The sequence below is a fragment of the Ascaphus truei genome, chromosome 14 (assembly GCF_040206685.1).
Source record: "Ascaphus truei isolate aAscTru1 chromosome 14, aAscTru1.hap1, whole genome shotgun sequence".
Classification (NCBI taxonomy): Eukaryota; Metazoa; Chordata; class Amphibia; order Anura; family Ascaphidae; genus Ascaphus; species Ascaphus truei.
The window spans coordinates 6,947,906-6,962,748 of record NC_134496.1 but is presented as its reverse complement, the minus strand read 5'-3'; the positions used below and the strand labels follow the sequence as shown (position 1 = coordinate 6,962,748).

The following is a 14,843-nucleotide window of genomic DNA, read 5'->3' as shown; positions in this document are numbered from 1 at the left end:
CTGAGCGCGGGACTCTGGGGGATGTGTATCGGGGGTCACAGCGGTGATCTGAGCGCGGGACTCTGGGGGATGTGTATCGGGGATCACAACGGTTAGCTGAGCGCGGGACTCTGGGGGATATGTATGGGGGGTCACAACGGTGATCTGAGCGCGGGACTCTGGGGGATATGTATCGGGGGTCACAAAGGGGAGCTGAGCGCGGGACTCTGGGGGATATGTATCGGGGGTCACAAAGGGGAGCTGAGCGCGGGACTCTGGGGGATATGTACCGGGGGTCACAGCGGTGATCTGAGCGCGGGACTCTGGGGGATATGTATCGGGGGTCACAGCGGTGATCTGAGCGCGGGACTCTGGGGGATATGTATCGGGGGTCACAAAGGGGAGCTGAGCGCGGGACTCTGGGGGATATGTACCGGGGGTCACAACGGTGATCTGAGCGCGGGACTCTGGGGGATATGTATCGGGGGTCACAACGGTGATCTGAGCGCGGGACTCTGGGGGATATGTATCGGGGGTCACTGCGGTGAGCTGAGCGCGGGACTCTGGGGGATATGTATCGGGGGTCACAACGGTGATCTGAGCGCGGGACTCTGGGGGATATGTATCGGGGGTCACAGCGGTGATCTGAGCGCGGGACTCTGGGGGATATGTATCGGGGGTCACAGCGGTGAGCTGAGCGCGGGACTCTGGGGGATATGTATCGGGGGTCACAACGGTGAGCTGAGCGCGGGACTCTGGGGGATATGTATCGGGGGTCACAGCGGTGAGCTGAGCGCGGGACTCTGGGGGATATGTATCCGGGGTCACAACGGTGAGCTGAGCACGGGACTCTGGGGGATATGTATCAGGGGGTCACAGCGGTGATCTGAGCGCGGGACTCTGGGGGATATGTATCGGGGGTCACAGCGGTGATCTGAGCGCGGGACTCTGGGGGATATGTATAGGGGGTCACAACGGTGAGCTGAGCGCGGGACTCTGGGGGATATTTATTTATAAAAATATTTTACCAGGAAGTAATACATTGAGAGTTACCTCTCGTTTTCAAGTATGTCCTGGGCACAGAGTAAAACAAAATAATACATGGTTACAAATACAGTTACATAAATGAACAAGGTATACATTATATACAAGACATTGCATGCACAGTTAAAGAAAATATATATTATGAGCGTATGAAACAGTTACAGACCAGGTTAAAGTGTGAGACAGCCTTAGATTTGAAAGAACTTACGCTGGTGGTGGATATGAGAGTCTCTGGTAGTTTTGGGGTGCACGGAAGGAGAAGGAGGAACGTCCGGATACTTTGTTGAGTCTTGGGACCATGAATAGTCATTTGGAGTCTGATCTCAGGTGATAGGTACTGCATGTGGTAGGGGTGAGGAGCTTGTTCAGGTAGCTGGGTAGCTTGCCCAGAAAGTATTTGAGGGTGAGACAGGAAAGGTGAACTTTGCGCCTAGACTCTAGTGATGACCAATCTAGTTCTTTGAGCATTTCGCAGTGATGTGTGTTGTAGTTGCATTGGAGAACAAAACGACAAATTGAATTGTAGAGGGTGTCAAGTTTGCTAAGGTGGGTTTGAGGAGCCGAGCCATATACTATGTCTCCATAGTCAATAATTGGCATTAGCATCTGCTGTGCAATACGCTTTCTGACCAGGAGACTTAGGGAGGATTTGTTCCTGTAAAGTACCCCTAGTTTGGCATAGGTCTTGGTTGTCAGGGTATCAATGTGCATCCCGAATGTTAAGTGGGAGTCAAACCATAAGCCCAGGTATTTAAAACTAGTGACAGGGGTTAGGGTGGTTTTAGCGTTGGTTCTAATCAGGAGCTCAGTCACTGGAAGCTTTACAAATTTAGTCTTGGTCCCAAATACCATTGTTACCATCTTGTCAGTGTTTAAAAACAGTTTGTTTTGGGAAATCCAGTTTTCGAGTCTCAAAAAGTCAGACTGAAGTATGTGTTGAAGGTCAGAGAGGCTATGGCTGTGTGCATACAGGATTGTGTCATCTGCATACATGTGTATTGAGGCTTCCTTACAAGCTGTGGGAAGATCATTAATGAACACTGAGAAGAGTAGGGGCCCAAGAACAGAGCCTTGTGGGACACCACAGGTGATATCCAGGGGGTTGGAGTTAGAGCCTGAGATGGACACATGTTGGGATCTTCCTGATAGGTAGGACTGAAACCAGTTTAAAGCGTGTTTCCCTATTCCAGAGCTCTGGAGTTTGTTAAGCAGGATAACATGATCAACTGTGTCAAAAGCCTTTGCAAAATCTAGGAATACTGCACCAGTGAGTTGTCCCCGTTCCATTCCGCACTGGATTTCATTGCAAACTTTTAGCAGGGTAGTTGCGGTGGAGTGTTTGGGACGAAACCCAGACTGGAATTGGCTAGGGAAATTTGTCTTGGTATAGAAATCGCTTAATTGGGAGTGGACACATTTTTCCATAACTTTGGATAGAATTGGGAGAAGTGAGATTGGCCTGTAGTTTGAGACAGTGTTTTTGTCCCCACTTTTGAAGATTGGGACAACTCTGGCAGTTTTCCAGGTCTTAGGGATATGGCCTGCAGACAGGATAGAGTTGACTATGGACGCAATTGGTTTGGCAATGGCTGGGGCACCAAGTCGTAGGAACCTAGATTGTAGTAAGTCGGATCCACATTGGCTGCTTAGTTTTAGTTTGAGGAGCGCTTGTGTAATCTCCTCTTCAGATACTGGGCTAAATTGAAAATTGTGGGCAGTGTTGAGAGGGGGTGGGACTATAGGGGTACTCCCAGGATGAGATTCAGGTTTGGGGTTTGTGCTGCGTTTCGCTAATAAGTTAGTGGCACACCCCACAAAGTAATCATTGAATGCATTTGCAATGTCAGTGGGGTTTGTCAGAGTAATATCCCCCTTAGTGATATTACTTGGTTGTTGATGGTTAGGAGGCTGGAATATATTGTTGATAACCTTCCAGAAGTTAGCTGGGTTTGATGTATTTTGGTGGAGATTGTCAGAGTAATATTGTGCTTTTGCATACCTTGTTTGCCTTGTGCACACGTTCCGCAGGCATCTGTAGTGATTGAGATCCTTGGTAGTGCCAGTTACTTTGTAGCTTTTCCACAAGGCATCCCTGAACTGGTAGAGTGCTATAAGGTCAGGTGTAACCCATGGAAGGTGGGCCCCCCGTACCCTTATTTTGCGTAGTGGAGCATGGGTATCGCAGAGTTTTAAGAACTCGGATTGGAAATAGTCGAGCGCAGAGTCAGGGTCGGGAATTAAATCGATTCTGTGCCATGGGCAGTTGGTAAGGTCATCCAGAAACTGTTGTGGGTTAAAGTTTTTAAATGTTCTAGTGAGGAGAACTTTAGGGCTTGAATGGGGCGGTTTAATTTTCCTTACACAGTACACTATTGCATGGTCACTGAAAATATCAGGAAGGATGCCAGAGGATTGGATTCTGCTGGGGTTTGAGGAGAGAATCCAGTCTAGCAAGGAATGGTTATGCGACTTCAGGTTTATTCGTGTGGGTTGGGAAATGAGTTGCGATAGGTTAAGTGACTTGAGTTGTATCTGGATTTTGTGGTTTTTAGGGTCAAGCCAATTGAAGTTGAAATCCCCTAGAACTAGCAGCTCACTCTTCTCATTCAGAGAGGAAATGGAGGCAAGAAATTGGGTGATATCAGTCAAGGATTGTAGAGGGGCTTTTGCGGGGCAGTAGATGGCAGCAAGCAAGATGGGCTTAGAAAAGGGGAGGCAGATTTTGCCAACTAGAGTTTCAAAAGAGGGTGGACTTGGTGGGCAATGTAACAGTGTAAATTGTAAGGTGTCTGCAATATAAAATAACACCCCTCCTCCTCTCTTTGACCTATCTCTCCTAAAAATGGAGTATCCCTGAATGGCGATATTTGCATCAGGGGTTTTAGAGGATAGCCATGTTTCTGTAAGAACGATGGCTTTGGGTTTATGCATAAGGCACCATGCCCTTAGTTCATCCAGTTTGGGCAGCAGGCTCCGGATGTTTATATGGGCGACAGATAGCCCTTTTTGGAATTTAAAGGTGGAATTCTCAGGGGCATGGGACAGAGCTGAAATGGGAGGACCTGGGTTAGTTTCAATATCACCTGCTAGAGAGAGTAATAGTATGAGTAGAAATTTGGGTAGTTGTTTGCAAGTTGTAAATTTGTGGTGTTTTCCATTAGAGTGAGCAGTGGTTGGTGTGCTGGTTTTTAGAGTTCTCCACCAACATTCAGTAGATAGTGCAAGGCTTTTGAGTAGTCCAGGGTGTATGGTGATGTTGGGTGTGGGCAAGGATGGAGGAGTTTGTAGTGGATAGAGGGAGTAACATCTCCATGAGGCCAGGAGAAAGAAAAAGGTTAGAAGACATAGCAGGTTCATTATGCCAGAGGTAGGCAGTGCTGCAAGGAGCTGTTGTGAGCAGAGTGAGTGTGTGCAGACTAAACAGCAGGGGTGGGCCTGTACCTTTTCAAGTGTTTTGCTGCATTGCAATGCTAGGGTCAATTCAGGGTTTCAGTGTTTTGTGCAGTCAGTTTTGGGAGAGGCTGCAGTGAAAGATGTTGTAAAGGGGTTGGGGGTTAAACTATGCAGGCTAACAAGCATGGGATCATAGTGTGATCTGAATAGCTTGCCGGTTGTTGTCTTGAGTAAAAGAGTTTGCAGTAGATGCAGTCCCCAGTCAACTCTAGTCTAACTGTAGTCTAACTGTTTTTATCACTTAAAAAGCTCACTTTAAATGCCTCACTGCCTAATGCAGTTCCTGCCCAATGCAGCGAAGGTGTTAGTATTATACACAAAAAAAAGTCACATGATCCTCCCCCTCCCCAATCAGTCAGCTTGTTCCATTTGGTCAATTAACAGCACAGAGTTAAGAGGAAAAAAAAATATATACTTTTTACATTCAAACATACTAACTTATATATCAATTCAACAAGGCCAGATTCAGTCTTTTACACAGGGTTTCAACATCAGGAACATACCTGTGAAGAGAATGCAATTAGATCCATGTCATATCAGCTGAGGTTATTGGTCTTGCATGAAGAAAGTGAGTATATTAACTATATATATATTAACTGTAGTCTAACTGTTTTTATCACTTAAAAAGCTCACTTTAAATGTAGAAATATGTATCGGGGGTCACAACGGTGATCTGAGCGCGGGACTCTGGGGGATGTGTATCGGGGGTCACAGCGGTGATCTGAGCGCGGGACTCTGGGGGATATGTATCGGGGGTCACAAAGGGGAGCTGAGCGCGGGACTCTGGGGGATGTGTATCGGGTGTCACAGCGGTGATCTGAGCGCGGGACTCTGGGGGATATGTATCGGGGGTCACAAAGGGGAGCTGAGCGCGGGACTCTGGGGGATATGTATCGGGGGTCACAACGGTGAGCTGAGCGCGGGACTCTGGGGGATATGTATCGGGGGTCACAAAGGGGAGCTGAGCGCGGGACTCTGGGGGATATGTATCGGGGGTCACAGCGGTGAGCTGAGCGCGGGACTCTGGGGGATATGTATCGGGGGTCACAGCGGTGAGCTGAGCGCGAGACTCTGGGGGATATGTATCGGGGGTCACAAAGGGGAGCTGAGCGCGGGACTCTGGGGGATATGTATCGGGGGTCACAGCGGTGATCTGAGCGCGGGACTCTGGGGGATATGTATCGGGGGTCACAATGGTGATCTGAGCGCGGGACTCTGGGGGATATGTATCGGGGGTCACAGCGGTGATCTGAGCGCGGGACTCTGGGGGATATGTATCGGGGGTCACAAAGGGGAGCTGATCGCGGGACTCTGGGGGATATGTATCGGGGGTCACAGCTGTGATCTGAGCGCGGGACTCTGGGGGATATGTATCGGGGGTCACAACGGTGAGCTGAGCGCGGGACTCTGGGGGATATGTATCGGGGGTCACAAAGGGGAGCTGATCGCGGGACTCTGGGGGATATGTATCGGGGGTCACAAAGGGGAGCTGAGCGCGGGACTCTGGGGGATATGTATCGGGGTCACAAAGGGGAGCTGAGCGCGGGACTCTGGGGGATATGTATCTGGGGTCACAGCGGTGAGCTGAGCGCGGGACTCTGGGGGATATGTATCGGGGGTCACAGCGGTGAGCTGAGCGCGGGACTCTGGGGGATATGTATCGGGGGTCACAAAGGGGAGCGTCGCTCCACAGCTGCTGCACGCTGCATCGTTTTTACACTGCGCCAGTGTATGACGGGGCTTTGCTCCACTTGTGCCACGAGCGTTTTGAGAATTGGTTTTGGCGGTGTTGGGGGCAAGAAAAGAATTAGTCCGATATTAAATAGATCAATAGTTGAGTCCAAACTGATGCGATTTTCTTCTCTCTTTGCGTCAAATAAATCTGCCAGGTTAAGGTGGCGTCGATCTCTTCTCCTAAGAGATCTGCACCAAACGTAAGACACAAGATGGGCAAGATCCACACATATGTCGCTGACGCTAATATTTGCCGCTTCTATTTCTTTCATCCCCTGCAAGCAATGTCTCCATTATTTTTTCTCTCTGTATTTGGGCGCCTTTTCACTATGATTAACACTCTCTCTCCACCCTCTTTCGCTCTCTATCCTCCCCCTCTTTCGCTCTCTCTCCCCCCCCCCTTTCGCTCTCTCTCCCCCCCCTCTTTCGCTCTCTCTCTCCCCCCCCTCTTTCGCTCTCTCCCCCCCTCTTTCGCTCTCCCCCCCCCTCTTTCGCTCTCTCCCCCCCCCCTCTTTCGCTCTCTCTCCCCCCCCCCTCTTTCGCTCTCTCCCCCCCCTCTTTTGCTCTCCCCCCCCCCCCCCTTTTTCGCTCTCTCTCCCCCCCTCTTTCGCTCCCCCCCCTCTTTCGCTCTCTCTCCCACCGCCTCTTTCACTCTCTCCCCCCCCTCTTTCGCTCTCTCTCCCCCCCCCTTTCGCTCTCTCCCCCCCCCTCTTTCGATCTCTCTCCCCCCCCCCTCTTTCGATCTCTCCCCCCCCCTCTTTCGATCTCTCTCCCCCCCTCTTTCGTTCTCTCTCCCCCCCCCCCCCTCTTTCGCTCTCTCTCCCCCTCTGTTTTTGAGTCCCTGTAACACCCCTCCTTTCTCCTTGCTGCAGGTACACTCCTCCTGTAAGGATCTGCTCGCTAAAAAGTGCCCCCTGGGACAGTGTAAAGTGTCAGTAATCCCCCCAACCGCTCTCAACAGCAGTGACTCAGATGGTACGTCCCTTGGATCTATCTGTGTCACACATGTCCCTGTACATGAATGGCCAGTGCAGCCCTAAGTAGGAAGCCACAGGGTTTCCTGCTGCCCTTGGTTTGGGGCTGGGAGTTCTCCAGTACAACACGTGACACTAACATGCTGGATATATTATAAAGCGCCAATCGCCCAAACAAACAAAACTTCACTTGAATTAGGGCACGGGCGGCCAACTTCGATCCTCAGGGGCCACCAACAGGTCAGGTTTTTAGGATATCCCTGCTTCAGCACAGGTGGCTCAATCAGTGGCTCAGTTGAAGACTGCACAACCTGTGCTGAAGCAGGGATATCCTGAAAACCTGACCTGTTGGTGGCCCTTGAGGACTGAAGTTGGCCGCCCTGCACTAGGGTCTCCCGGAACTGATCTGTTATTCCCCGATTTCTAGTCAACACAAGACCCAAAACAACTAGATCTGGATCAATAAGTAAGTATAGATAAAGGATAAAGTATCTGTTGTCTAAATTTAGCATAGGTTGAACTTGGACGTACGTCTTTTTTCAACCTCATCTACTATGTAACTATGTAACTACACTATGTAACTACACTATGTAACTATGTAACTACATGTAACTACAAATGTGGGTGCTCGGTGATCAGCAGGGAATCATGACGTTGTCTCCTCGTGACATCTTGGATCTATATTGGTTGCCGGGGCGAAAGTGAGCCTGCCTTGCATTTTCTGTCCTCCAGGCAGGTTTTGTTGTGTCCAGCGGTCAGGGGACCACGGATGTGCTCCAGGGGATTCCCTGGTTCCAGGTTACTGCTTTATAATCCTGCCCCAATGCACAGGCGTGCACAGTAAAATAATACATGTTACATCGTCGTAGCTGAAGAATGCCAAAAGCATCTACTATTGCGTGAGCGTAATGTAGCTTTCCCAAGGTCGCAGAGAGCGGGAGTTTGATCAAGGATCTTCCACTTCAGAGATCAGTACCTTTAACTTTAACAGTCTCCCTGCTGCATTGCACGGCATCCTCACTTTGTTGTGTGGCCTCTATCCCAGGTTTCTGGAAGGCCAGCTGCCCCCCCTCCTGTACCAGCCCCCTGCTCGTGTTCGTCAACTCCAAAAGCGGAGACAACCAAGGCGTGAAGTTCCTGCGGCGCTTCAAGCAGCTGCTGAACCCGGCTCAAGTGTTCGACCTGATGAACGGAGGGCCCCACCTGGGGTGAGAGGAGGGCAGGGGTGGGATAAGGAGGAGAAGACATGAGGCAGGAAATCTGGATGGGGTAGAGAGGGAAGCGTTGGAGAAGGCAATGGGAGGTGAGGCTGAAGGGGTGAATGTGTGAGAAGTCGGTCTGAGACATTTGGTCTTAGCCTTTTTCACCTCGCCGCTGGAACATCTCGGCTCCGGCTGCTTCGCCGCCAAGGGAAGCCCTGAACCTTAGAAGATGAGGTTGTGGGAAGAAAGGCCATGCAGAGAAGGTGAGGGTGGGAAGAAAGGCCATGCAGAGAAGGTGAGGGTGGGAAGAAAGGCCATGCAGAGAAGGTGAGGGTGGGAAGAAAGGCCATGCAGAGAAGAAGAGGACGGGAAGAAAGGCCATGCAGAGAAGGTAAGGGTGGGAAGAAAGGCCATGCAGAGAAGGTAAGGGTGGGAAGAAAGGCCATGAAGAGAAGAAGAGGACGGGAAGAAAGGCCATGCAGAGAAGGTAAGGGTGGGAAGAAAGGCCATGCAGAGAAGGTAAGGGTGGGAAGAAAGGCCATGCAGAGAAGAAGAGGACGGGAAGAAAGGCCATGCAGAGAAGGTAAGGGTGGGAAGAAAGGCCATGCAGAGAAGGTAAGGGTGGGAAGAAAGGCCATGCAGAGAAGAAGAGGACGGGAAGAAAGGCCATGCAGAGAAGAAGAGGACGGGAAGAAAGGCCATGCAGAGAAGAAGAGGACAGGAAGAAAGGCCATGCAGAGAAGGTGAGGGTGGGAAGAAAGGCCATGCAGAGAAGAAGAGGACGGGAAGAAAGGCCATGCAGAGAAGGTGAGGGTGGGAAGAAAGGCCATGCAGAGAAGGTGAGGGTGGGAAGAAAGGCCATGCAGAGAAGGTGAGGGTGGGAAGAAAGGCCATGCAGAGAAGGTAAGGGTGGGAAGAAAGGCCATGCAGAGAAGGTGAGGGTGGGAAGAAAGGCCATGCAGAGAAGGTAAGGGTGGGAAGAAAGGCCATGCAGAGAAGGTGAGGGTGGGAAGAAAGGCCATGCAGAGAAGGTGAGGGTGGGAAGAAAGGCCATGCAGAGAAGGTGAGGGTGGGAAGAAAGGCCATGCAGAGAAGGTGAGGGTGGGAAGAAAGGCCATGCAGAGAAGGTGAGGGTGGGAAGAAAGGCCATGCAGAGAAGGTGAGGGTGGGAAGAAAGGCCATGCAGAGAAGGTGAGGGTGGGAAGAAAGGCCATGCAGAGAAGGTGAGGGTGGGAAGAAAGGCCATGCAGAGAAGGTGAGGGTGGGAAGAAAGGACATGCAGAGAAGGTGAGGGTGGGAAGAAAGGCCATGCAGAGAAGGTGAGGGTGGGAAGAAAGGCCATGCAGAGAAGGTGAGGGTGGGAAGAAAGGCCATGCAGAGAAGGTGAGGGTGGGAAGAAAGGCCATGCAGAGAAGGTGAGGGTGGGAAGAAAGGCCATGCAGAGAAGGTGAGGGTGGGAAGAAAGGCCATGCAGAGAAGGTGAGGGTGGGAAGAAAGGCCATGCAGAGAAGGTGAGGGTGGGAAGAAAGGACATGCAGAGAAGATGAGGGTGGGAAGAAAGGCCATGCAGAGAAGGGGAGGGTGGGAAGAAAGGCCATGCAGAGAAGGTGAGGGTGGGAAGAAAGGACATGCAGAGAAGACGAGGGTGGGAAGAAAGGCCATGCAGAGAAGGTGAGGGTGGGAAGAAAGGCCATGCAGAGAAGGTGAGGGTGGGAAGAAAGGCCATGCAGAGAAGGTGAGGGTGGGAAGAAAGGCCATGCAGAGAAGATGAGGGTGGGAAGAAAGGCCATGCAGAGAAGGTGAGGGTGGGAAGAAAGGCCATGCAGAGAAGGTGAGGGTGGGAAGAAAGGCCATGCAGAGAAGGTGAGGGTGGGAAGAAAGGCCATGCAGAGAAGATGAGGGTGGGAAGAAAGGCCATGCAGAGAAGGTGAGGGTGGGAAGAAAGGCCATGCAGAGAAGATGAGGGTGGGAAGAAAAGCCATGCAGAGAAGGTGAGGGTGGGAAGAAAGGCCATGCAGAGAAGGTGAGGGTGGGAAGAAAGGCCATGCAGAGAAGGTGAGGGTGGGAAGAAAGGCCATGCAGAGAAGGTGAGGGTGGGAAGAAAGGCCATGCAGAGAAGGTAAGGGTGGGAAGAAAGGACATGCAGAGAAGGTGAGGGTGGGAAGAAAGGCCATGCAGAGAAGGTGAGGGTGGGAAGAAAGGCCATGCAGAGAAGATGAGGGTGGGCTAGGAAAAGGGACATAACTGATACCATTAACGTCCTCTTGCCCAGTTTACGCTTGTTTCAGAAGTTTGACACCTTCCGGATCCTTGTGTGCGGGGGTGACGGGAGTGTCGGGTGGGTGCTCTCCGAAATCGACACCCTCAACCTTCACAAACAGGTACGGACACAGCAGGAGAGCTCCTCTACTTTAGGGTTCCCTTATCTGCAGCCAGACACCTCTCCCATCACATGTTCCTGATGCCCACTTCAGCCCTCTCCCTGTAGCACAAACCATGATTTTCAAAGTACTCTCAAAGCCCTGTTAAAGTCCTAGAAGACTCTATAGTTGGGGTTGCGTAGTAGATATGTTGTGTCCACTGCCTTTGCCCTGTTTTTGTCCATCTTGCCTCTACTGTCTCCCTCCCATTCCTGCCTCCTTTATTTCTTTTCTCCCCACTTTGTTCCATTCTTGACCCATTCCTTATCGCCTCTCCCCCGACTCTCCCCTCTCAGTGTCAGCTCGGCGTCCTGCCTCTGGGCACTGGGAATGACCTGGCGCGGGTGCTGGGCTGGGGATCTGCCTGTGACGACGACGCTCAGCTCCCCCAGATCCTGGAGAAGCTGGAAAGGGCCGGCACCAAGATGCTGGATAGGTGAGTGCAAGGATTAGGGTGCAGGGAAGTGTACGGGGGGAAGGAGATACCAGGTGAGAAACAAACCAGGTGCCGAGGGTGATATTTAAGGCAGCAGGGTTTTAAATTTGAATGTGAAGTGGAGAAGAGAAAGCATGAAGGTTATGATAGAGCAGAACCTACAATGCTCTGGTAGCAAAGTGATTGATCAGCTCCAGTTTCCTTTGTACGGTATAATCAGACTGCATTGAATTGACACCGGAAAGTGGTACGGCTACGCTATAAGACAACTTTCATTCTGGAAGATACCTTACAGCCAAGTCACTTGAATGAGCCGTAAGGTGCCATATTTATTAAGCAGTGCCTTATGGAGCAGGTCTGCATGTAAATGGGGCCCGAAATCTATACAGATTTCCACCTTTATACTTCTGCCGCAATGAGATTCAAGACGATCACAAGGATCAGTGGGTTTCAAACCACGTTCTCCCACTTCAAACCCGGTCACACTTTTTGTTTCCTTGGTAGATAGAGATGAGTAGAGGGGAGGTGGGGATGTGAGATAGAGGAATGGCAGTGATTTGGGCTGGTGTTGCTGACGGTTATTGCTCTGCCTGCGCGTTTAATAGAGAGGAGGTGGAAGGCAGCAGGATCGGGACCCAGTGAACGCTCGCCCCTTGCTTAGCCCCTGTCTCTGTCCTGCTAGGTGGAGCATCATGGTGTATGAAACTAAGCTGCCAGCCCACATCCCTGACGCCGGCACGGAGCCAAGCGAGGACTGTGAGGTACGGGGTGGGTGTTGTACTGAGTGCCGCGGAGAGGTTTCTCCACACCTTCCATCTGTCAGTATTTAGCGGTGTTGGTGCTCACGCCTCATCTTGTTAACCGGTATCTTTGTGGAAGCTCATTGGTTATCCTTTCAGTATACAGCTGTGGGAGAGCTCACTGAACCCTTCTTCTCAGGTGCAGCAGATCCTGTGTTACGAAGACTCTGTGGCTGCTCATCTGTCTCAGATCCTCAGCTCCGACCAGCACTCCGTGGTTATCTCATCAGCCAAGTAAGTCCTCTAATCTCAGAGTGCTGTGCATCTCCTTTCCTGCTACTCAGTGACCGGGAGAGATCAGCGTGCTGTGCATCCTTTCCTATTACTCAGTGACCGGGAGAGATCAGCGTGCTGTGCATCCTTTCCTATTACTCAGTGACCGGGAGAGATCAGCGTGCTGTGCATCCTGTTACTCAGTGACCGGGAGGGATCAGCGTGCTGTGCATCCTTTCCTGTTACTCAGTGACCGGGAGAGATCAGCGTGCTGTGCATCCTTTCCTATTACTCAGTGACCGGGAGAGATCAGCGTGCTGTGCATCCTTTCCTATTACTCAGTGACCGGGAGGGATCAGCGTGCTGTGCATCCTGTTACTCAGTGACCGGGAGGGATCAGCGTGCTGTGCATCATGTTACTCAGTGACCGGAAAGGGATCAGCGTGCTGTGCATCTCCTTTCCTGTTTCTCAGTGACCGGGAGGGATCAGCGTGCTGTGCATCCTTTCCTGTTACTCAGTGACTGGGAGAGATCAGCGTGCTGTGCATCCTTTCCTGTTACTCAGTGACCTGGAGGGATCAGCGTGCTGTGCATCTCCTTTCCTGCTACTCAGTGACCGGGAGAGATCAGCGTGCTGTGCATCTCCTTTCCTATTACTCAGTGACCGGGAGAGATCAGCGTGCTGTGCATCCTTTCCTATTACTCAGTGACCGGGAGAGATCAGCGTGCTGTGCATCCTGTTACTCAGTGACCGGGAGGGATCAGCGTGCTGTGCATCCTTTCCTGTTACTCAGTGACCGGGAGAGATCAGCGTGCTGTGCATCCTTTCCTATTACTCAGTGACCGGGAGGGATCAGCGTGCTGTGCATCCTGTTACTCAGTGACCGGGAGGGATCAGCGTGCTGTGCATCATGTTACTCAGTGACCGGAAAGGGATCAGCGTGCTGTGCATCTCCTTTCCTGTTACTCAGTGACCGGGAGGGATCAGCGTGCTGTGCATCCTTTCCTGTTACTCAGTGACTGGGAGAGATCAGCGTGCTGTGCATCCTTTCCTGTTACTCAGTGACTGGGAGGGATCAGCGTGCTGTGCATCCTTTCCTGTTACTCAGTGACCGGGAGTGATCAGCGTGCTGTGCATCCTTTCCTATTACTCAGTGACCGGGAGAGATCAGCGTGCTGTGCATCCTGTTACTCAGTGACCGGGAGGGATCAGCGTGCTGTGCATCCTTTCCTATTACTCAGTGACCGGGAGAGATCAGCGTGCTGTGCATCCTGTTACTCAGTGACCGGGAGGGATCAGCGTGCTGTGCATCTCCTTTCCTGTTACTCAGTGACCGGGAGGGATCAGTGTGCTGTGCATCCTTTCCTGTTACTCAGTGACCGGGAGAGATCAGCGTGCTGTGCATCCTTTCCTATTACTCAGTGACCGGGAGAGATCAGCGTGCTGTGCATCCTGTTACTCAGTGACTGGGAGAGATCAGCGTGCTGTGCATCCTTTCCTATTACTCAGTGACCGGGAGAGATCAGCGTGCTGTGCATCCTGTTACTCGGTGACCGTGAGGGATCATCGTGCTGTGCATCTCCTTTCCTGTTACTCAGTGACCGGGAGGGATCAGCGTGCTGTGCATCCTTTCCTGTTACTCAGTGACCGGGAGAGATCAGCGTGCTGTGCATCCTGTTACTCAGTGACCGGGAGGGATCAGCGTGCTGTGCATCCTTTCCTGTTACTCAGTGACCGGGAGGGATCAGCGTGCTGTGCATCCTTTCCTGTTACTCAGTGACCGGGAGAGATCAGCGTGCTGTGCATCCTTTCCTGTTACTCAGTGACCGGGATAGATTAGCGTGCTGTGCATCCTTTCCTGTTACTCAGTGACCGGGAGGGATCAGCGTGCTGTGCATCCTTTCCTGTTACTCAGTGACCGGGAGAGATCAGCGTGCTGTGCATCCTTTCCTGTTACTCAGTGACCGGGAGGGATCAGCGTGCTGTGCATCCTTTCCTGTTACTCAGTGACCAGGAGAGATCAGCGTGCTGTGCATCCTTTCCTGTTACTCAGTGACCGGGAGGGATCAGCGTGCTATGCATCCTTTCCTGTTACTCAGTGACTGGGAGAGATCAGCGTGCTGTGCATCCTTTCCTATTACTCAGTGACTGGGAGGGATCAGCGTGCTGTGCATCCTATCCTGTTACTCAGTGACCGGGAGTGATCAGCGTGCTGTGCATCCTTTCCTATTACTCAGTGACCGGGAGAGATCAGCGTGCTGTGCATCCTTTCCTGTTACTCAGTGACCGGGAGGGATCAGCTTGCTGTGCATCTCCTTTCCTGTTACTCAGTGACCGGGAGGGATCAGCGTGCTGTGCATCCTTTCCTGTTACTCAGTGACCGGGAGGGATCAACGTGCTGTGCATCCTTTCCTGTTACTCAGTGACCGGGAGAGATCAGCGTGCTGTGCATCCTGTTACTCAGTGACCGGGAGGGATCAGCGTGCTGTGCATCCTTTCCTGTTACTCAGTGACCGGGAGGGATCAGCGTGCTGTGCATCCTTTCCTGTTACTCAGTGACCGGGAGAGATCAGCGTGCTGTGCATCC

General features: G+C 51.7%; 1 protein-coding gene across 10 annotated transcripts in view; it reads left to right on the top strand.

Moving 5' to 3' along the window:
• The window catches only part of DGKD (diacylglycerol kinase delta), a 193,499-nt gene that overhangs the window by 53,691 nt on the left and 124,965 nt on the right, over positions 1-14,843 (top strand). For 9 of the 10 annotated variants that reach the window (XR_012787927.1, XR_012787928.1, XM_075569623.1 and 6 more), the window contains 6 exons: positions 7,083-7,185; positions 8,230-8,392; positions 10,659-10,767; positions 11,103-11,242; positions 11,925-12,003; positions 12,182-12,276. Coding sequence is in view for 8 of the 10 variants with exons in the window: in XM_075569623.1 (XP_075425738.1) it covers positions 7,083-7,185; positions 8,230-8,392; positions 10,659-10,767; positions 11,103-11,242; positions 11,925-12,003; positions 12,182-12,276 (689 nt within the window). In the remaining 2 variants the exon portion in view is untranslated. The remainder of the gene's footprint in view (positions 1-7,082; positions 7,186-8,229; positions 8,393-10,658; positions 10,768-11,102; positions 11,243-11,924; positions 12,004-12,181; positions 12,277-14,843) is intronic. The other variant, XM_075569618.1, reaches the window with a different exon arrangement.